Source organism: Gallinula chloropus, assembly GCF_964237585.1.
Source record: "Gallinula chloropus genome assembly, chromosome: 4".
NCBI classification, from domain to species: Eukaryota; Metazoa; Chordata; class Aves; order Gruiformes; family Rallidae; genus Gallinula; species Gallinula chloropus.
Window position 1 is genome coordinate 33,408,861 of NC_140088.1, and position 22,124 is coordinate 33,430,984.

General features: G+C 40.0%; 1 protein-coding gene across 1 annotated transcript in view; it reads left to right on the top strand.

Moving 5' to 3' along the window:
* Positions 1 to 22,124, top strand: part of LTK (leukocyte receptor tyrosine kinase) — a gene marked incomplete at both ends in the record, with an annotated part of 96,227 nt that overhangs the window by 25,599 nt on the left and 48,504 nt on the right. Inside the window, 3 exon segments of the mRNA XM_084263141.1 lie at positions 14,771 to 14,884; positions 18,556 to 18,711; positions 19,289 to 19,511. Coding sequence (XP_084119267.1) covers positions 14,771 to 14,884; positions 18,556 to 18,711; positions 19,289 to 19,511 — 493 coding nt within the window.

The window sequence follows — 22,124 nt, forward strand, 5'->3', positions numbered from 1 at the left end:
GACAGGCAGATGATTTTTCCTGAGATTTCTGGTAATGATTTCTCTCTTTCTCAGAAGTAAGGTACAGTGTCCCAGGCAAGAGCAAGTCTGTCACATTTTGAAAGTTCGTACTGCCATCACAACTTCTCTTTCTCCCTGCACAGTTCTTTTGGACATGCTATTCATGTTCCTGCTTCATTTCTTAGATTTAGAAGTATCTGGACAAGCCTTTGGCAAAGTTTTATTGGGTTTTTTTTGGTGGGTTGTTGTTGTTTTGAGGTTTGTGGGTTGCTTTTTTTTTAATGTACTGTTTCATATAAGGAAGTGTTGCAGTCTCTGGCCATTTGTGAAGAGCAGGTAAGTTCTTCGGAACAGACAAGAGCAAGAGGTAAGGAGAGTATGCAGTAGAAAATTAGTTATTCTCTTCGCCCTTTGTGTTTACAACTTCTGAAATATGTTTTTGCAATATAAAACTTTATCTCACCTGTAAAGAGACAAACTTTCTGGAATTCAGTTCCTTGATTACCCCTTGCCATTTCTACTTAGACTTTTGGTCTGTGTTGTTTTTATTCCTTTTGCTTATTTCCTTCACAGAAGTAAGAATTTTTCCATGTAGATTCAACACTCTGCCTGGCAGGCATGTGGCAGGTGTAACAGCCAGCAAGAACATGTGGGGATTGTGCCAGGGTGGTATGAAAATGACTGAAGAGATCTGAAGCTGTTACCTGAACTCTCTGTGAGACATGCTGTGACATTTCTTCACTGTGATATGTCTGAGAATGTGAGGTCTTCTGAGCTGGGATTTTCCCTTCCTCTACATTGCGTAGAGCCTGGTCCTATTTATCTCTGTCATCTGTGTGGCAGGTATTGTTGATCAGAGCTTCTGTCCATAGCTAAACTGTTAATAATCAATGGAAGAGCTGAAAATGGGACCTAGTTCTTCAGGTCTTGAGAGTTTCTCTTCCCCTTCTGAATTTCATAAAAGATGTTTCAGTCAGCTTCAGGAAACCACAACCTCATATAGCTTGAAAAGAGGTGGCCAGCAGCCAACTTTCAAATAAACACTCTCCACTCTTTCATTAAAAGAAAACATTACCATAATATTCAATTACAAGTCAAATGGTGAAGGTATCTTTCCTTGTATACAAGATATTATCCTTTGAAGTCAGAACCCAGAGTTATTTTCACATAAGAGTGACCAAGTAGGAAAAAAGTAAATAAAACAATAACATTGGTTGTTTTTCACATTCCTCTCCTGGTTATAGAAACACACGTGTTTGGATAACAAGTTTTGTGTTACCCAAAACTTTTTTTGCTTTCCCTGAACTTTATCACCTCTTCTTCTTTATTTGTTGTCTGTGATATGTTGCCTTCTGGTATGCCTCTCCACAGTGACAAAATAAGGCTGATATTGCAGCTCTATCTTCATGAAACATTTTGAAGTCAGATATTCTATTCAAACTCTTGCTGGTGCAGTTGCAAGGAGGAGTAGGGAGCTTGCCAGTGAATCTAGCTGAGATAAAGGAGAGATTTCATGGAAGAGCTGAGTTTTTGCCCTGATCCCAGATAACAAACTTCTTAGATGAAAGATATTGCTAACAACTAGTCCTAGTGATTCTTACTAATTTTCTTCTTTTTAAAACAATGCAAATAAAACTTCTCTTTCATGGAGTAGCGTGCTTGCGCTTTGTAGAGTGCAGAACTGGATGGTTAAGGATGGGAAATCGGGAAAGTGACCTAGCAAAGCAGCATGCAAGTCTGCTTTATTCTACTGTTGCACCAACAATTCTCTTTGGATGTTGTGATGACAACCATTTCTTGTGCCCTGACCCCTTCCAGCTCAGCTGGGGGCTTTATCTGCTGCTGATAGGGCTTTTCTTTGGCCACTGCTGACTGTCTCTATCACCATCTATGACTATGTATTTAAGATTCTAGATAGTACAAAAAAAATACGGTTAGTCCTTGAGTTTATTTTGGAATTTTTGGTTCTGGACCTTGATTTGAAGATTCCAGACACTTGTTCTTCATGCAAATTATAGAGCTGCCACCCATTAAAGGCTGTGATTGACTCTGTGAAATTCCGATGTTCAGTTCTGCTAGCTGGGTAACTAAGTGACATTCTTGGTAGTCTTGCTTTCCTGCTTTCCTGGCATATTTGAACTATTTCCCAGTTTATTTGTCTTTAGGTGTAAAGACATCGAGCATAGGCAGTAACAGTTGCATTCTCCTCTCTTTTGTGAGTGTGAATCGGTAAGGGATGAATGATATATTGCAATAACTTTCAGATCAAGTAACTCCCTATTTGTCCATCTCGGTTAGCTTGATACATTTTAAACTTTTCTTTCAAATTAATTAATCAAAATGAGAAGTGTAGCCATAATTATTGTCATTAAAATGCAGTTTACATTTTTTTTTGCTGTGTTATTATTGTGAACCTCCACTTAAGAAGAAACATTAATAGTAGTAGCTTTGTAATACAGGTACCATTTCTGAATGGTATCAGTATTCTCTGCTATCATTAGACCAAGGACAACCCGAAATATCATGGCTCTAGCAAATCTCTCTCATTCTGCCCTCTGGGCTCTGTACTAACTGCTGAATTCTCCACTGGTTGCTTTTTTTTCCAACAGAAGCATTTGTGTTGTGTTAGAAGAGAGATTTAAACCTCATTGTTACACTTTCATATCCAGGTTAGTACTTCAAATCACACACTGTGCTTCTGATATCAGACCGAATATCAACCATGGGAGGACAGTAACTGGGAGCTTTTCTTCCTGCAAGAATTTCTGCCTCCTTTACAGAGGCTCTTGATGTACCAGTGTAACATTAGAGGTAGCTGTGTAGCTGAAAGCTAATAATGGTTTATCGTACAAGCATCCTTAATAATAATGGTTTATTATACAAGTATCGTTGTATGAGAATAGGTTGAGCATTTTTCACAGTCTTCTAGGAAAAAAAATCAAATAGCTGTTATCTCTGTGTCTTCCCCATCCCATTATTAATTACTCTGCTGAAGTTGTATGTCGGTGTGGGTTGTTTTGTTTGTTCTTAAAGTTGCCTTTGGGGTGGGAGTGGTTTCTTGGATTTGATTTATTTATATAATGATGAATTTGTAATACCTATGAGTTTTATTTTTCATAGATTTATTTAGATTTTCCTAATCCCTTGCTCCTCCTTAGGCTGAGATGAATGTCATCTCTGGGGCAGTCTCAGGACAAATCTTGCTGTTTGTAGTAGAAGCAACTAACTAGCATGGTTAGTTCTGGTTTTGTCTTTCTATAGGTAGTGTATCTCCTTCTTCTCTCTTTGTTTTTCATTAACAGGAAGCTGAGAGCAGAGCCAGTTTTGAAGAAAAGTAAAGGCAAGGGACAGCCTCATCTTCTTATTAAAGCAGGCAATCATTAGAAAGGGTGTTGAAAGAAAAGGAGTTAGAGGAAGTTCACAGTGTTACATCAACTACTTATTCCACAAGGAGGATTTTGTGATGTAGAAAATACAGTGTGCCCAGCAGCAGGAAATCATAGTGTTCTTGAGCATTGGTATGGCCAAATGAAATGGGCACTTACACTTTACAAATGACATTATGTATATTAGACTGTCCTTTTTTGATTAAACATGATTTTTTCAGCGTAAAACATGACACTTGATGCTTTCTCTGAAGTGGTAGTTTCCTTTTTTTTTTTCCCTGCTACATTTGTTCCTACCACATCTTGGAAACAACTATGTATATTGAGCTGGTTGGTTTATATATCCTCTATTTATTTAATAATGAGAAAACACCCAGATAAAAAATAGATGTGGTGAAACATTTTTCTTGTTCCGTTGCTAGGCAAACCATTGTGCAAATGGCTTTGTGTCTGTGACTATTATATTGGCATGTGAGGACACAATGTACAACTGTGCATGCTCTCTTCCAGGCAAAACTGTGTTGAGAAGCACTTTGGATGCAGTTTGTGCATGGGGCTTTGAAGCATGGAAGTCATCTGGGGCCATGCAAGATTTTAGGCATTACTCTTGCTACCAGTATCCTCTGAGTGTTGCAGAATTCATTGGTAGTGATGTTCTCTTCAGCAGAGAGTGAATGTTGGTATGTTTTAATGCAGTCTGGAGTTTCTATTGTTTCTGATATGAAATTGGAAAAGGATGGAATTATCTGCCATCTATGGATTGGTTTCTGATCCCTTGATAATCACCCAAGGGATTCAAATAGAAGCTGAATATTGGAGGAAAATGTGTAGCATTCCGTGGCCAAAAGTCATGGAAAAAGAAATGAGTGTTGGCTGTGATAGTTCTCCTTTAGGTGAACCAGGGAGTGTTGATAAGACAACAGTAACCAAATGTATCTAATGAAGCTGTTTTTAATGATGTATGGAGCATCCTTATAGCTGACTGATGCTGCTGTGCAAGGGTTAAGTTCTCAAAGGGAAATCCTTAGATGGTGAAGAGCTGTTGGCAGTCATCCTTGTGTCAAAAGTAGATCAAAGAAAAAAAAGAAATGCAGGAAATGTGTCTTTGTGCTTGGATGGCCTTTGTGAGTGGAGCAGCCCCTGAGGGATTATTGGAACAGTGCAAATACTTAGAGCATTCCTAAGGCTATTCCTGGTAAAACAAGGATGGAAAGGCACATTAAGTAACCTCCAAGATGAAGGGATATCAAGGATAGCTTAAAATCACTTTTGCCCTCTGCTTATGTTGTGTAAAATCAAGTAACTGAAAATAATTCTCCTTTTACTAAATTGAATTCTGTGGGATCGATTCCATATTCATTGTTCATTGTAATAATTCAATCAAAACATGAATCTGAAAATTCCATTCCTTTTGCTTTCTTGCTGGTACACAGTTTCTCTTGTGCTGCAAAATGTTGCGCTGCCATGTGTTGGAAGCTGAAAGGCAGGGGCACAGAACTCCAGCCACAGGCCACGAAGTGCAGAGACATGCAGAAGCTGGTAGCTGAGTATCTTCTAGAGGGCAGCTGTCTAGCAATTATGTCTCCCATTTCTCTTCCACCTAATTTTATTGGTTGCTCTGAGCAGTTCACAAAGGGGATTTTTCTTGCATCTTGCCATATGAGTTTGTTGAAAATTAAATATTCTGTCTCATGGGTAACTGATTTTGGAAATCTTGTTTCATTTCTAATCATGATGAAGACTTAGAATCCAAACATTTTTCACAAACCAAATTGTTCCAAATTTATGCTTTGACTTAATCAAAATGAGTCACTGAGTATGGCAAACATTCTGTTTTGAAAGCATTCAATTATTTCCCGTCGGCTAGGTATTTGCACCATTTTACTGCATTAATGTTACCATCTCAGAGCAGATTGCAGAGTAAAGAAGACATAATTCAACCTTAACAAAATGCTATAACAGTTTCCACATGGATATTTGGAAGATATTAGTATTCCCCATTAAGTAATGGAACTGGCATTTTCATATAAAAACATGCCATGAGAAAACAGTCACTGCTCAGCATTTTACGGCATCAGTAGCGAGTGAGGCAATGGGTAGTCTTTTGAGGGAGCCCTTCTCTTCCACTTTCTAACTCTCTGCAGCTACAGGCTTTGTGTTTTCCTTCACCTTCTCTTGTGACTAGTTATACCCATCACATCTATACGTGTGAATTCACACATACGTATCTCCTTTAAAGCTGCCCTTGACAAACCCTATAATGGATGTAGTTCTGAAGGAATAAAACAATTATATTTCTTCCTCTAAATTTATGTGCAATTTATGCACACAACAGTGCTGTTCCATTGGAAGGCAAAATGTATTTCCATCATGCATTTCTTGGTGGTTCTTTAAAGCTGCTTGAAAACCCCTATTAAGAGTGGGACACATCCCCAATGTTTTTATTAATCTCAGAGCTGTAATTCTAATATAAGTCATCCAAGCTATGTTCCCTTTGGGATGATGTGGTTTTTTGACAGTTTGTTTTAAGAGATAACTTGGGGTGAAGTTTCATATCCCTTTCCTCTAATGACAAAACCATCTTGAAAGTTTTGCATCCTTCCTCTCCCCCAAGCTTGTTATCCTTCTGGTTTTGACAATGTGTGGTCCAACTGTAAGCTATATTGAAAATGTTGAAGTTAGCCTAAAAAAAGTGAATGAGAAAGGAAACTTTCTGTAACAGTGGATGGTGGGTTTATTGCAGGAAAATGAAAAAGTGGGCATTTTACATTAGGGAATAAAAGTTTGTTTTGGGGTTTTTTTGTTCATTGAATGTTTTTGGTTTGCATGGCAAGGTTTTGGTAGGGATTGTGGGCAGGGAGCTGCAGGGGTGGCTTCTGCTAGAAGCTTCCCCTAGTTCCAACTGAGGTAATGCCAGCCTGCTCCAAAACAGGCCAGCCACTAACCAAAGCTGAGCCAATCAGTGACAGTGGTAGTGCCTCTTTGATAACATATTTACGAGGGGGAAAAAAAACCCCAAATAACCACAAGTGGTAGCTTTGTGCCACCAGGCAGAGGAGTAAGAAGATGTGAGAAACTCTACAGACACCAAGGTCAGTGCAGAGGAAGGGGGAGTAGGTGTTGGATGAGAGATTCCTCTGCAGCCTGTGGAGAAGACCTGAACAGAGAAAAGGCTATAAAGATGATGACAGGGCTGGAGCATCTCTTGTGTGAGGAAAGGCTGAGAGCTGGGTCTGTTTAGCCTGGAGAAGAGAAGACGGAGGGGATCTTATCAATGCTTAGAAAGAACTAAAGGGTGGATGTTTAGAGGAAGGGGTTAGGCTCTTCTTCAACACAAGGGGCTATGGGCACAAACTGGAACACAGGACGGTCCATCTCAATATGACAAAAAAAACTTCTTTACTCTGAGGGTGACAGAGCACTGGGACAGGCTGCCCAGAGAGGTTTTGGAGTCTCCTTCCTGGAGATAGTTAAGATCTGCCTGGACACAATCCTGTGCAACCTTCTCTAGGTGATCGTGCTTTAGCAGGGGGTTGGACTAGATGATCTCCAGAGGTCCCTTCCAACCTCTACTGTTCTGTCAATCTGTGCAAAGATCCCTGAGCAGTGAAAAATCCCCTGAACAGTGCATCTCAAAGGTCCTTGGAAGGCCTTCAGACAGTTGGGTAGCATATGGTTGATTCCTGGCAGCTTTAATAGAGGTGAGGCTCAGTGCAAAGCCTAGCCCTTATTATCAGTGAGTAATAAGCAGTAAGCATTATAAAAATAGACATATGAATAATGAGCAGCTGTGCTATAAAAAGGGAAATCTTTCTAAGTTAATGTGACAATATGTGCACACACGAGCATGTTCATGTATATGCTACAAAATTAGTAGATTAGGAGGATGCTGTAGATAGCATATTTTTGGATTTCAAGATGTGTTTTTGGCGTGCTGTTTCTCAACTGTAATTAAAATAGCCACTCGGATCTATTTCAGTAGATGTACATATACACTGAAAACTGTGTAAGAAATCATCACTAGCAGGTTGCTATTCCCAGGCAATATGCCAAGTTAGGGAAGTAGTATCAAGAGGAGGACCCAAGAATTCCATCTTCCATCTTATTTAATAGGTGAGTATTGTAAGAATAATATAGATGGCGTAGGCAAAACATTTCCTGGGTCAGTTCTCTCTGATCGCTGTAGCACACTAGTGGAAACCTGCAATGCCCTGTGTTTTGTCCCAGAGCTTAAAGAGTTTTTGTTTTTTAAGTGCAGCGTAATGATTTTATTTGAAACAAAGATTCAAGGCATGAAAGGATGAGTACACACCCTACAAAGCACTGGAGAGAATAAAGAGTGGTTGGACAATGTGATTCAGGAAACATCACTATCCAGGGACGGAACTGGCCACCGAGTGACCGAATAGAGAAAGCGAGGAAATGAGAAACAAAGCAGCATTTTGTGTAACTAGGGGCAGCCAGGAAGCATGCATGCTGTGAGCAGCAGGAAAGAGGGCCATAGGAATTTTGTACGACTGTAAATGTCTAGTCATTCTGTATGTCATGGAAACTGCCGATGGTCTGCAGCAATCCAAGTGAACAGTGTAACAGGGAGTTGCTCACTGCCTTGTGAAAAGCTCTTCAGACAGATCCACTTACCACCCTTCAAGGAAGATTCATGTTGGCAGGTGGCAGTCTGTCTTCTGGATGGGATACCAGGTAGGATTGCAACAGCTGAGTAGGTTCTCTAAGTAAATAAGCAAGGAGCTAGCAAGCGTGACCATATTAACATAAATGGTTTGATTTAGTTTTGTAGAATGTAATTAAATTTTAGAAATCTTCTAACAGTGCCAAAGAAGAATGTACAAGGTATGTTCTTGGATGCCTTTCATGTTCTGTACATAAAACAATACAGAAAGTTTGGGGTTTTTTTTTTTTAAAGAGTCTGTAAGTATTCTGCTAGCCATGTATGTTGCATAAGAATTGGGTTTACTAAATGCGTGTCTCTGTTCTCTGGGGAGAAGAGGTCGTGTGGTTTGACTGGCCCCCAGCTCACTGGAGGGGAAGCAACCTTCCAGACTTGTTAGGCCAGGCTTGTTCGGGTTGTGTCAAATTAGCAACCAAGGCAAATGATGGAAAAGTAAGGAATAAAAATTACTTGTTTATCAGAGAGTCAAGGTGTTGAGAATAAAATTAATCAAGGCACCAAAGACTAATAGAGGAGTTCTTTAATTGTCTACTGCCAATGGGATGAGACCAGCTAGTAAACAAGTGGCAATGGATTGGAATAAGTAATTTCTAAACCTAAATGCTGATAAGCTGGAATTTCTCAGATGAGGAGAGGAATGATTGGAATCAAAGGTCACAAGTAGGTTGAGAACAGCACTGCGTGGCAACAGTGACATTTCTTTTGGCCATTGAACCAACTAATCTTGAAGGACAAATGATCCATTAATAAATAAAATAAATGATGATGTGCTTGGTGATGACTGCTATAGACTGTCAAATCCAACTGAAGACCTCAATGAAATACTAACTAGCCTATTGTGTGTAAGGGGAGAAATGAAGCTTCTGTGCATGTGTATATGAAGTCTTCAATACAGGTGGCATATTGCAGGTCTCTGCCAGCATCTTTGCAAATTTTGAGTAGGTGACAATACCTGAATGCAAATTCTCATATGACATATTAGGACATTGTCTTAGACCTGTTCTCTACAAGTAATTGTAGAATAGGTCTTATGTATTCTCTACAAGAATTTAGGTAAGAACAGAGCTCAGAAGTAAACCCAGATGTTATACAAGTGGAGGTGATTGTGGCTTGAATACACACTTTGAAATAGAATAAAATCTGAAGTGGCCTGATATGTACCTCAGCCTAGGTATTCATATACATGGACTGTAGTGCTTAAATAACATCTGAATTGCTGTATCATGCTATTTCCAGAAGAGGTGAATCTCCCAAAGTTTAAAATAACATCACAGTAACTCAGCTGAAAGAAAGGCTGTGGAGAAAAATGCAAATAATAATTGGGTTGTTTATGTAAACAGCTAGAAGTCCACAAACCTGTAGATGAAAGGGGGTCTATGCTGGTGTAGAAAATAAGGGGAAAAAAGTGTATTGCTTGCAGTAAAAGTAAGTTGTAAAGTCAAAAGTTTTGCAGTAGATGAAGAAAGCAGAAGAAAACAAGAAACCAGAAGCAGAGTTAGGAGCTCTAAGGAAGTCTTCCATGCGCATTAGTAGCAAAATCATCTTAGCAGTTTTATGATTTTGTCATAGATGTATGTCTTGCCAATAATAGAGACAAAAAGAGCTAAAAAATAAGAGATAAAAGATAAATATTTCTCTTCTAGGAAAAAAATCCTAACAATTGATTCTTCACTGTCACATAGAAATAATGTAATAGTTTTCATAACAACAAAAAGATGTTGTTAAAAAGCAGTTAATGCCTAGTATAGAAAACAACTGCTCAAGACAGCTTGTGTTCAAGAATTTTGGTATAAGTATGTAAGGAGATTTAAGAGGCATCCATGTGGAATTTTTCAGTAAGCGTTGGGATACTGAAGAAATTCTGAAGAACTGGAAGAAAGCTAATGTTACATTAGTAATTTGACAGGGTAAATGGAATGTGCTGGATGGCTGTGTTTAATTACATGTGCTGATATACTCTCTGTTTGTATGAATAAGACTACCTGGTAATACAAAGATTGCTGCCTTAACATCAGTTTGAGTAAGAGTATCAGAACACTTTGTACAGGATCAACGAACTAAGAAAGGGTTTGTAATTTCATGCTAATCTAAAGGGTTTATATGAAAAGACTTCTTGTTGCAGTGCTGTTTTTTAAATGTGTTTACAAGTTTGACAGAAGTCAGCATGGATGTGAGATTCCAATTCCAGTCACACACTTAGATTGGTAACACTTGGTGTGTACTTCAGTGCACACCTGGGCTGGTACAAATCACTATGTCACATATAGATTTAAAATAAAAGTATAGACAGGGATCATTGATTAACTCTGCCTGTAAGTTTCCTCTAAGGGTATGTTCTGGGCTATGCACTGTGACATAGTTTTAGCAGTAAGTCTAAACATAAAAACTGTGCTGATAATCTGCCTGTAACATAAAGATTAAGATAGGAAAAAATAAGGCATACTCCAACTCACCAATGCAATAAAACCAGATGTCTCAAAGGGAAATAATTTAGATATGGAGTGTGGGAATACCTGTTCTGGAAGGAAATATGCCAGAGAGAGACTTGATGTCATGACAGATGGTCAACTAAGACGATTTATTTTGGGCAAAATGACTGTTGAGCTTGCTGTATGGATAAAGAGGGAAATCTGAGGAAGGAGCAGAATGGCCATTCCACATAGCGTGACATCAGTGTGCGCCAATGTCTGCCTTTCAGTAAGAACCCAGAAAAAACTGGAGCAGACTCTAAGGAGATCCTGAAGTATCACATATACAATAAGCTTCGGCAAAACTGCACGTTGTCATGATGCTTTTTGACTATCACCTGCAACATATCCGGACAGAATACAAAAAGAGTGATGAATTAAGCAAGGGACATGGGGACCAACCAATTAATGAGCAAAGAGTCAAAGAGTTTAATGGCAAGTAGCTACCATTTTCAAGGTGAAAGGTTAATAACTTAAAGTTGTAAATACTCATGAGGGAGAACAACTATTTACTGAGCTGAAAGTGGAAGGGTTAGAACTAATTGAAAAATACTAGGATAGATAGTAGACAAAGAGTCTTCTTTTTGTCTAGCCTGACTTCCTGTCAGTCAGATTTATTACTCTGTACATTAGTTTACCTTCTCATAAAAAGCAGTGAGAAATACTGAGTAGCTATTTTGCAGTCAGATGGGGAAAAACACAAGGAAATGCTCTAAAGGAAATTCCTGTTTTGGTAGGAAGATGGCTTGGCTGACCTGGAATTGATTTCCCATCATGAGTTCTAAAAGTATTTTCTGTAATTTTCTTCTCTTCTGCAAAGTAACATAAGGATTCAGGAAAAATGTCCTCCCTGCAGGTATCTGAATGCTTTTTTCTGTAAGATAGTGAAAGAAATGGAATTACCTTCTGAGTGCTGGAGGCTTCTGGGTTTACTGTGTTTGATTATAGAAAAAGCGATGGATTTGTACTGTGCTGTTAAAAGGTCCCATATTTTTGCTGTAACAATTGAATATTGTTACATTTACTGTTTCTTCCCGATCATTTTATGTTCCTTAATGGCATTCTAGGTTAAAATCACAGATCTCCTTTCTCTCCATCCATGGATGAGAGGATGTGATCGGGGTTTTCTGGAAGCATCTCTGGAGTTTCAAAGAGAAGTGAAGAAGAGTTTCTGTTAGTGACTGTGTGCAATAGATTTTCAGCTCAATCAGAGGTTGAATGAGCAAGGGAGAAAAATAATTGAGATGTAAAGTATGAGTGTAGACTGGACTGGAGTGTTACAAAACTGTCATCCAGGTGTCATGCATGGATTCATCATACTGTGAGTCCTTATCTGCTGAGCCACAGCCAGAAATTCTTTGTTATAAGGAAATAAATGAATGAGGGCGTATTTCTGTGGGGGGCATATGAACAAATTCCACGCCTAACGCTGGGTCTAGGAGTTTCTGTATTCTGTGTCTCTCTTTGAACTTAACTGTAACAAGTGCCTTTCCTTCCCCTCATATGTCCAGTTCAGTAAGTGGCATCTCCCCAAGGCAGGTGAGCAGGGTTATTACCAGGCATTTGAATGAGGCCTCTTGGCTTTTTGCCAGAATTCAATAGGATGTTGCTTACAGTCTGCACAGTAAATAATGTAATTAGCAGATTGAGTTATAAGCAGATCAAATTTTGTGGCAATGGATTTTTTTTCCACACTAAGAGAGTAGATTCATATTTCAAGTAGCTTAGCCCTCTATTCGTGGAAACTTGTGTTTCCTAGTGTGAAAGAAAATCCCAAAGGTGTTTATATAATTGAGTGAGGAGAGAGTGCACGTGAAATATTTTGGTTAAGCTTTAGTTTTGTCAGGAGGAATGTCTCTAGGAGAACTTCAGTCACAACTGTACTATGTTTTGTGGGTCCATGATATTCAGGCTGTTTCCAAAATATATGAGCAGCTTGGAGCATGTGAGGAGATGAGTGGGTGGAACAGACTTTATAGAAAGCCCTGAGGGAAGTAAGTACTGAGACTACAGCAGTGCATAACAAAGATCATGAGATAGAGAACTGCACATCTCTACAGACACAGAACACAAGTTAGGAGGAGCAGACACAAGTTGTCAAAAGGTCTTACTCTCTTTATACAGCAGAATTTCTTTTAATATGGTGAAACACATTTGCTTGCAATATGTGATTTATTTTTAGCATTAATTTTTTGGACAGTTTTATGAAGAGATTCCCCTGTTCTTTTTCCTAAGGCAAGCCAAGAAAGGCAACTCTTTCATAAGACTGGCCAAACAAGAAATCACATTCTTTTTGAGGATTTCATCCCATTATTGAAGACACGTTACTTAGCAGACCAATGTCCATGCAGAATCAGCTTTTCAAACATTAATGTCCCTAAATATTTGAACACAGAGACAGGAAGAAACATAGTGTTTGACAGTTGGTCTGTGGAGACCACAGGACTGCCACCAGTACAGAATGTGTCTGCTGCAGTGTGATGCTGTTCTGTTCTGAAGTTATCTTTTCCTTGAAACCCCAGGAGCACTGATGGCTGTCTTCAGTACCGTAACAAAAGATGGAAGGATACAGCATTCTCATACTATGAAACATTTCACAGCATTTTCCTCACTGTGTGATACACATTGTGATACACATTAAAATGAAAGCAATTTTAGCAGTTCAAAATTGGACCAGGTATCACTGAAAAACTAAAGTGGTAAGGTTGAAAAATTGGAACATATGTTCAGATTTGTGTGGGGGTTTTAGGTTTTTTGGGGGGCGGTGGTTCTTTTTCTAGATCCTCCAGTATGTTTTCATAATATTACTGTTCAAATCAGGTCTATTGAAAATATCTTGGCTGCTAATGATGGCCTTACGTGCATCTTTTTCTCAACTGCAATTCACGTGAATAGGATTCCTGTGTCCTCTGACGTGATTTCTTGTTCTTATATTCCTGAATTCATAACCCCCCCATGGCTGAGGTTTGAAAGCAACTCATTTTTACATTTCTCTGCCTTTGAACACCTTTTGAAAACAGTTGTGTTTGGTTTGGTCATTTTTTTTAAGATTTCAAGAAAAGAAAGGACATGGGAATATCTTAAGGAAAGATTCCTGCATGCTTAGTTTGGGACTTGTGTATTTTCACATGCACAGGTTAAATAAATAAGAAAGCTACTACTGGCTTGATTCAGAGATAAAAGAGAAGTCAAAAGTACTGAATATTTAATTGCAGATATACTACAAGGGACAATAATTTTGCTAAATTTGTTTTACTTTGAATAACAAAAATTTGACCCAGAAGACCACCTTTGTTTAAAAGCAGCTAATTGCAGCATGCTGGATTTAATATTCACATTAGTGAAGTAGAAAATAATTTCTATGGTCTTTCATATCTATTGAGATTTTGGTCTTTCTTTTCCCAGCTCAACCCAGCTTTGCATCAGGACTGTAAGATATGATCTGAAGGAAAATGCACAGGTGTATGTATTGGTGCTGTAATTATCAGGTGTCACAATTACCAGTGAAGGCTTTTATATAAAAGGGATCCCTGAGATAGAGCAGTGCAGGCAGAGTAATAAGAAGGATGTTGGAAACAGTATGTATTACTAGCTATCAAATACAAGAAAGCTACCAGATTCCTCTGCAAATTCCAGCGCTGATGCCTGGCATTAAGAGAAATCTGTTCTCTGGATGTGTGTGCAGTGATGCAACAGTTTCACTGGTCTTAGTTTCAGATGGGGTATTCTTGTGCTGTGAAGATGCGAGCACTACGCGGGTCCTCTCAAAAGATTGCTGATAAATCTATGTCATATATTGTATAGATAGCCTATATTTTACAGTCAGACTCTTCTTCCAATCATTAAATCATAGAATGGTTTAGGTCAGGAGGGAACTTTGAAGATCATCTAGTCCAATGACCCTGCCATGGGCAGCATCTTTCTCCAGATCAGGTTGCTCAAAACCCTGTCCTACCTGAATGCTGTAGAGGTGTAGTTGGTGACAGGCAGCTAGATATACTGTGGCTACAACAAGGACACTACCCTCATTACAGTGTACTGCTGCAGTAGTGTCCTGGTGATGTTTCAAACTAGCCCTACCACTTCCGAGAGACACAACTACAACAAAATAGGGTGAGTGTCATAAGACAGGGCTTTTTTAAATGCATGCTCATATTTAACAATATGGGAGCATAGTTTTGTATACAGGCATCAAACTTTTCCTTGTTCTTTTTGTTTTGTTACAGTTTTTTTCTCCTGTTCTGGATCACATGAAGAGAACTCTTCTTCACCAAATCCACCTCAGAAGCTCTCCCTGACAAAAAATGGGATGGTGTCATTGCATCAGCCTTCTAAACCAGGTACCACAAGTCCTTTTCCTTACATCCCCCTTATTTCTACTTAAGAGTCTAGGTGCAATATAGATACTGGCAGTCACAAGAACCCTGTAGCAGTCAATTGTGCCACTGGCTTTCTGAGTGGAAATGGAGCAATGATTCAGAAAGGCCAAGGAAGGAAAAAAAAATAACACAGCAGGGGAAGAAAAAGACAAAAAAGATGAAAAAGGAAATAAAAAGTATAATGTTTTCCATCAGCACACTGAAATCCACCAGATTTAGGCTTGGGAGTTACTGAAATAAAATCTAATTAGTGAAGTGGCCTTCCAGCAAGTATAGAAAAAACTACTTTTCTTGATACTAAATGAAGTTGTTTTTTTCAACTGGAAAAATTTTCCGGTCATTGTAAAAGCCTGTTGAGTTTGACAAAATGCTGGTCAGATCAGTAGGATGAATTTGGCCTTGCTGCGATGCCAGAATAGATGTAGCAAACACTCTACATTATAAATGCCTAAGAGAAATGACCCAGTTGTTATTGGTGGTAAAAAAACTTGGAAATTGATGTGATGCCTTTTAATTTAGAGAAATAATCACAGAAACATTGAGGTTGGAATGAACCTTTTTAGATCATCTACTCCAGCCTGCCTATGGTTCAAGTAGAGTCAGCTAGAGCAGGTTGCCTACGACCATGTCCAGACAGCTTTTGAATATCTCCACAGATGGAAACTGCACAATTTCTCTGGGCAACCTGTTGAGTTGTCAGGGCCTGGAACAGGCTGCCCAGGGATGTGGTTGAGTCACCTTCCCTGGATGTGTTTAACAGACAGGTAGATGAGGTACTTAGGGATATGGTTTAGCTTAGAATGGGAATGGTTGGACTTGATGATCTTTAAAGGTCTTTTCCAACCTGGTGATTCTGTGATCTGCATCCCGTCCAGGTCACTGTAAATGGCAGCACAACCATCTGGTGTGTTACCAACTCTTCCCAGTTTTGTACCTTCTGTGAGCTTGCCGAGGGTGCCCTCTGTGCCCTTGTCCATGTCATTAATGAAGATGCTGAGCAGCAAAAAAAAGGCCTGTGCATGCTAGGAAAGGTAGATACATTTTTCACGAGAGGTAACAGAGTGACCTAGCCTTGCCAGAGAGGAATTCCTTATAGTAACATCTTGCAGATAGTATCTAATACTTTAAAGTGTGAGCCTGCCTTCTGACATACCCTGGATTGTCCATGAACTGTCTTCAATCTAAGCTCTTCAGAGCACTTTTGTAATGCCTTAAAATATGCCCTTTGCTGATTGTAGTAATACAGATATATTTCTCTATTTTCCTTTCTTTTACTCTTTTTGTCTTTCTGGGGACCTGCACTTGAGGCTTTCTAAGTCCATGGGTGCAAAGCAAAGCTGTGTATGAAGCCTCTGTGAGGTGGTAAACGATAGTGTCAGAGGTGGCAGCTTTCAGTGTTCTCTCTTACTGTGACCACGAGCGTACCTGGTTCTTTTGCTCTGTGATTTGTGCTGAACAGCTTCTTGATGATTGATCTTTTCATCGCAATCCAGTGCACGTGATCTGTTGCCAGAAAGCTCAGAGGTGTTTTTTTACTGCATGTCAACAGTTTCCTGACTCTTGTTCTAGGCCTTCAGATGCTCCCAGACCTTGGTTGTGACAGATAGGCTTTATACAGCTCTGGGATTATGGGAATGAGGTGCTTTTCAAGGAGAACGTTGTGGCCACTTACTTGAGCTGCAAACCACTTTGTTATGTAGGACACGTTCAAAGGATTGAGTTTGCATTGGTACAGTCCTGCTGCAAGCAGGGTTATTGGTAAGATTTAATGAAATTATTTTGTCATAAACAGTAGTTTCAAGTAACCTTCTATTTTAAATAGAAGGATTTTTCTTTCCTCTCTTTGCTCTCTTGCACTATCATGTTACCATGAGAGAAATTACTGTCTGGGTTTTACGACCAACTAGATTTTTACCTGATAAAAATATTGCTACGACTGGCAGTAAGTCTGTGGGTACCAAGTTAAGCTGTCAAACTCTAATAAATTAGAAAGAGCGCAGCAGCTCTGGATCAGGCCTCTGCTTTGTCTCACTGCTTTGTTCTACTGAGGACTCTAAAGCTGTTTTACTGGATCATCAAGCCATAGCCTGAAGCTGTGTGCAGACATCTTTCCCTAGATCCAGCAGAGCCAGGACAGTGGCTGGTGTCCTCCTTCACTGCTGGTAATTGGCATTGCAGACACATACATGTGTGCACAATATGCCAGCTCATCTGCTTGTGGCTTCTCTTTAAAAATGATGGGCCAAGCAGTGCAATGTAGTCCTTTGCTAAACTGTATGGATTTGATGAGATGGGCTGAGAATTTATGCAGGTGGTTGACACGTGGTAGTTTGAGAAAGGTAGGAACCCCAAGGTGGGCTGGGGAACATGTGGAGGAACTGGAGGAGGACGTGTGTTCTGGTGGGAGTTCACAGTTTGTCCCATGCCCCAGTGGATATGCAAGTCTGTAACATCCTTGTTTCTCTTACTTCTCTGCACACTGGATGCTGTTTCATAAATGTGTAGTTGCAATTCACTTTAAAAATTAGGAAAATGTGTCTACTTCAGCTGTTGCACTCAAAAGATGCTTCCGTTTCTTCTTTTTCTGAAAGTTTAGATAAAGTAGAGCCAGCCCTCTTGGAGTTTTTGTGTTTTTATTTCTGCCCCTGCACTCACCTGTCCTTATTATATCCCAGACCTTAATTCTGTTCTTTATAGCTGTCTTTTCTCATCCCCAGGAATAGGGCTACCTAAGGGGTGCCTTTGTGTCACTCATGTGTGCAAGATCTGAATACCCTCTGAAACTCAGGATTCTAAATACAAATGTTTAGTCTCATAGTATTTCTCATATGGCCTTGGGGTTCTCCAGTTATTACTGTAATATTATTATTACTACTGAAAATAAATACCATGCAAGTTAATATCAGCTTACCATATCTATTCAGCCCCACTCTGTGTGGGAGAGCTTTGTGCTGCTAACATCCCTTCAGGGAGTTTATATTAGATTGATGAGGGAACAGTGAATTAGTTCTTGTCTGGTTTATAACATGCTGATTATGAAAAATTCTGGCCAGGATGATCTAGTGCTCACAGTGCTGTGAATGGACTCTAGAGGTTGTTAGGAGGGTGTTCTTGTCCATCTCACTGGAGGAAAGCAAAACTGCTTAAAAAATAATAATGAGAAAATATGTGAAGCTTGCATTTCCCAACACTTCTGGTTGAAACCCTGTCGTGTTATTTCCATGGTTGAAAGAGGGTTGACCATATCATTTGTTCCTCTCTGGCAAAATGCTAAATCCATGCAGTTCCAATATCCTTGCTGCACTAGGTGTTATTCAGGATTTTTAAGTATATATGGGATAGAGCTTCTACTGATGTAAATTCCCTGTTGATACCAGTGGGAGGATGTTGATTTACTCCTGACAAGAATCTGCAAGGCTGTTTTTCTCTCTGACACGTTCCTTCACCTGCCCTGGGAGATGCTCTGTTGTCACTGCACAAGATGAACTTTTTTTGCCCCTCCCCTTCAACTCTTCCATTTCTTTGGAGAAACAGTCCCCACACTCTGTACATCTGCTTATTCATATGCCCACATCACCCCTGCCCCCTGAAGCAGGGAAGGCCTCAATGAAAGCTTTGGTTTCTCATCACAGAATTCTCTTGTATCATCGGCTCAAGCTGTTCATGGGTGACGTCTACAGACAATTTTGGAAAACCGGACTGGGTGTTATCTTCAGCTGGTGTCCTGGTGTCTCAGGAGAGGCAGCAGCTGCTTCTGGACAACAGTTCCTCCCGTGGAGATGTTGAAGGTAGGCAGTTACAGCTCCCCTTGAATGGACATCTACTTTCTCCCAGCACTGGTTGCAGCTGTGGGTGGCAGCTGAGGCCTCAGTCACTTGTCGCTAACAATACTGCCATATGCTCGTAAGCAAGCTATCAGTGCCCAGGAGTCACTAAGAGCTATATAATGTATGTGTACTGCCTGAGTTGTGTAAGTGTGCACCCTGTATACAGCCAGCCCCTTTATATACCCCATTTGTATCTTCCTGATTTAGGATAAGCTGCTTTTTCATAGCCAGAGCTGGCTCCACATGTCTGCTGTCTGACTTGCAGTCATTGGCTTTTGTTTCATTGGACATGTCTTTACTCTGCTTTGTTTAGTTCGTCTCTTCTCATTCCAACTATCACTTCTTTACTTATTTCCCTAATTTTTACTTTATTCTCCTTTATCTGCTTTCTGTTATTTTGGGGATTTATGCATAATCATCTCCTTTCTTCTCATAATTCCTTTCTTCAGACTCTCTTATCCATTTTCCTCTTATTATCTCTCTCCCATCCACACTGTGTGTCTCTTCTTTTTTTTTTCTTTTTGTTTTTTCCTCACAGGGGACATTTTCCTCCTGAACACCAGTAGGCTCCCAGATAGATGTGAGTTCAGCCTGCATAGCCCCATCCTGCCTGGGAGCTTGGACTCTTGCTTGCTGGAACTGGCCATATATTCACAAGATGCTGTTCCTCTCCTCCAGAGGTTCACAGTTGAAATCAGATATGTGGAGACAAACAGAAATATAATAATTTCTCTGAGAGTTGGCCATGAGGAGGATGACGGGTAAGACAATCAATTTGTAGCCGTTTAGACTTTGAATTGCAGGGTAGGGTGGAGTACCTCCAGGCCACAGTTTATCAATGTCCTCTCCCTTCTTGACATATTTTCTGCTTCTACAGGAGAAAATGAAGGCAGAACTGTCAGGACCGAAGTGTCTGCAGCTTCCTGACAGAATGTCTGTAACAGACCCAGGTTTTGTGTATCCCTGTTGCAAAGTACACATTTGCTTAGGACTCACTCTTCTTCCCTCACATTTGGAAGGGTCAAGAATGGTTGACTATGTTGCTAGGACTGGATCTCTAAAATGCACACAGTCCCAAGGCTGCCTTGGCAATGTGGCTGATTGCTGAAGTCCTCTCATTGTTACAAGGCTCACATTTCTCATTTTGAGGTGGGGTTAACTTTGCCTCTTTTGTAATTTCCTCCTCCTGTCTGCTGAGTTCAGGAGCATCCTTTTTGGCTTCATTTGTAGAGTTCAGGCAGGGGAAAAGCAGAGGCTAGAGATGAGAAGAGGCAAAGACCAGAAAAAAAGAAAGCGCAGAAACCCTGGATCTTGCCCTGTATTTTCTTTAACCTTTCCAGTGTTTTACTTTTTCATGCTTGTGTGTAGCAGAATGCAGTAAGAAGGAGAAATGGGCAAAGGGACTGAATCCCAACAGGAAAAGGAGAAAAGTCCACGTGTCATCTGATTTTGCCATTTTCTGTCTGCTTGTTTTCCCTTTGCTGCAATGTGCCTTGTAAGAACCTGGGTCAGACACACAACAGAGCTTTTTATTTCCATCACCTGACTGACTCCCATGGAGAACTTAAGCAATAGATCCCAGCTCTTGTTTTCTTTGAACTCCTTGGCACTCCCCAGGCTGCCATGGGGATCTGTAGCCAAGACTCCTGGTCAGCCAAAGATAGCAGAGTTTGACTAAAAAAAAAAAAAGTATTTATGTTCTTTCAGATCCCCTCTCTCTCCTGCTTTTAGCTAGTGCTCACTTCTGTCCTGGCTACTACTACTCCTTGCCAATATCACAAGGGATGTGTTGCATTTCCTGGGATCAGTTTCTCGTGTCCCTTGTTACTTGTAACTGCCCTTGCTGCTTTGAGTATTTGACAAGCCTCTGCAGCTGCACCCACAGCTCCATTCCCCTATGTAAACTCAGAAAATACCCTTTTGATATGCCTAGCTGTCCAGACAAGGCTTTGATCGCAATCACTGCAGCATCTCTGGAATGGATCATAGATGTTGCTTGGCAGCTTATTTGAGCACTGCAAAACAAGATTATAATCTCTCTAAAAGTGGTGGCATTTAGATTTATTGGAATGGTGTTAGCTTTACTGGAAGTTGGCATGGACACAGGTATTAGTGAGGGAAATGAAGCACTGGTAAGTTCAGGATAACGAAACCTATTAAGGTTTTAAAAATGGAAGATGACTGGGTTCCATTTTAAATCAAGATAGAGGGGAAGGAACACAGGCAAAAAAGAGTTAGGAACCATGTCAGGTCAAATACCCTTCATTTTCTCCCTCTTTACAGAGAAACTCCTTAAAATCTCTGCACAATTCCAGAAAAAATCTGAGTGTCCAGGCAGGACAAAAATTATTTACATCACAGTGATTGAGCAGCTTCTTACTAGGCAGGTAGTCTGAAATAAACATTCTCTCCACGATTAAGATTGTAACATTAGTTGTGTTGATGCTTTCCAGGGGCTTTTCTGTGTTAACCAAACACTGCCACACAACTTAGAGCAGAACAAGGAGGGCAATGATCAAATGACCTTGAGATAGATGCCTTTGTGTTGTGCATATTTAATCATGGAAAATTGCTACCAAAGGTTTGTCATGAGATCAGAGTAGAAACTGTCACCCCTCAATTCCAGGATCAAACTATACTTCATCATAAATTCCGTCCGCACTGAACCACTTCAGTTAACTGTCCTCTTTCTGAACCTAGAAGTCTTCTACTCATGGGGTTCCCTCCTACAAGATCCATGAGCTGCACAGTTCCCGAAAGCTTAGGTATCTCTTTCATGCATAAGAGAAAGCTCCTGTTATGTCTGTCTCACTAACTACTAGGATTTATCATTAAATTGGTGGTATTGAAGCTGCCACTCATTTTTTCACACATGTACCTTAGTGAAGGAACAAAGAAACAACTGGACCTTCAGCCACTGTGTCCTCTGAACAAGTAGGGCAAAGTCAGACTACTTACTGTTATATACTACACCTATAGGGCATGGGTGTTCTGAGTTACTACCATGAGAGGGAGAACCACTGAGGGAGTCAAGTGTTTGAAAATTTATATTTTTACCAAAAATATATCAAATTCTATATTGTCTCAGTAGACCTGAAACATCAAGAGCCTATAGCTTTGCTTGCAAATCCAAGCTTTCATCTGGCACTTGGCACAGAAAGCTACCTTTGCTTTCTCGGGGTTATAGTTATGGTGATTGTTTAGGTCACATCTAATGTCTTTTTTAGTTTTCCCTCTTCACCACACAAACCCAGAAACAGTCACAGCTGAAAATTCTTCTGAGTCCTGTGTGCTTTTGTTTTGAATGGTTTCACATGCTTGTGTTTGTTGTTGACCATTATTTCAGTGTTGTCAGCAAAAACTGTCTCAGTAAG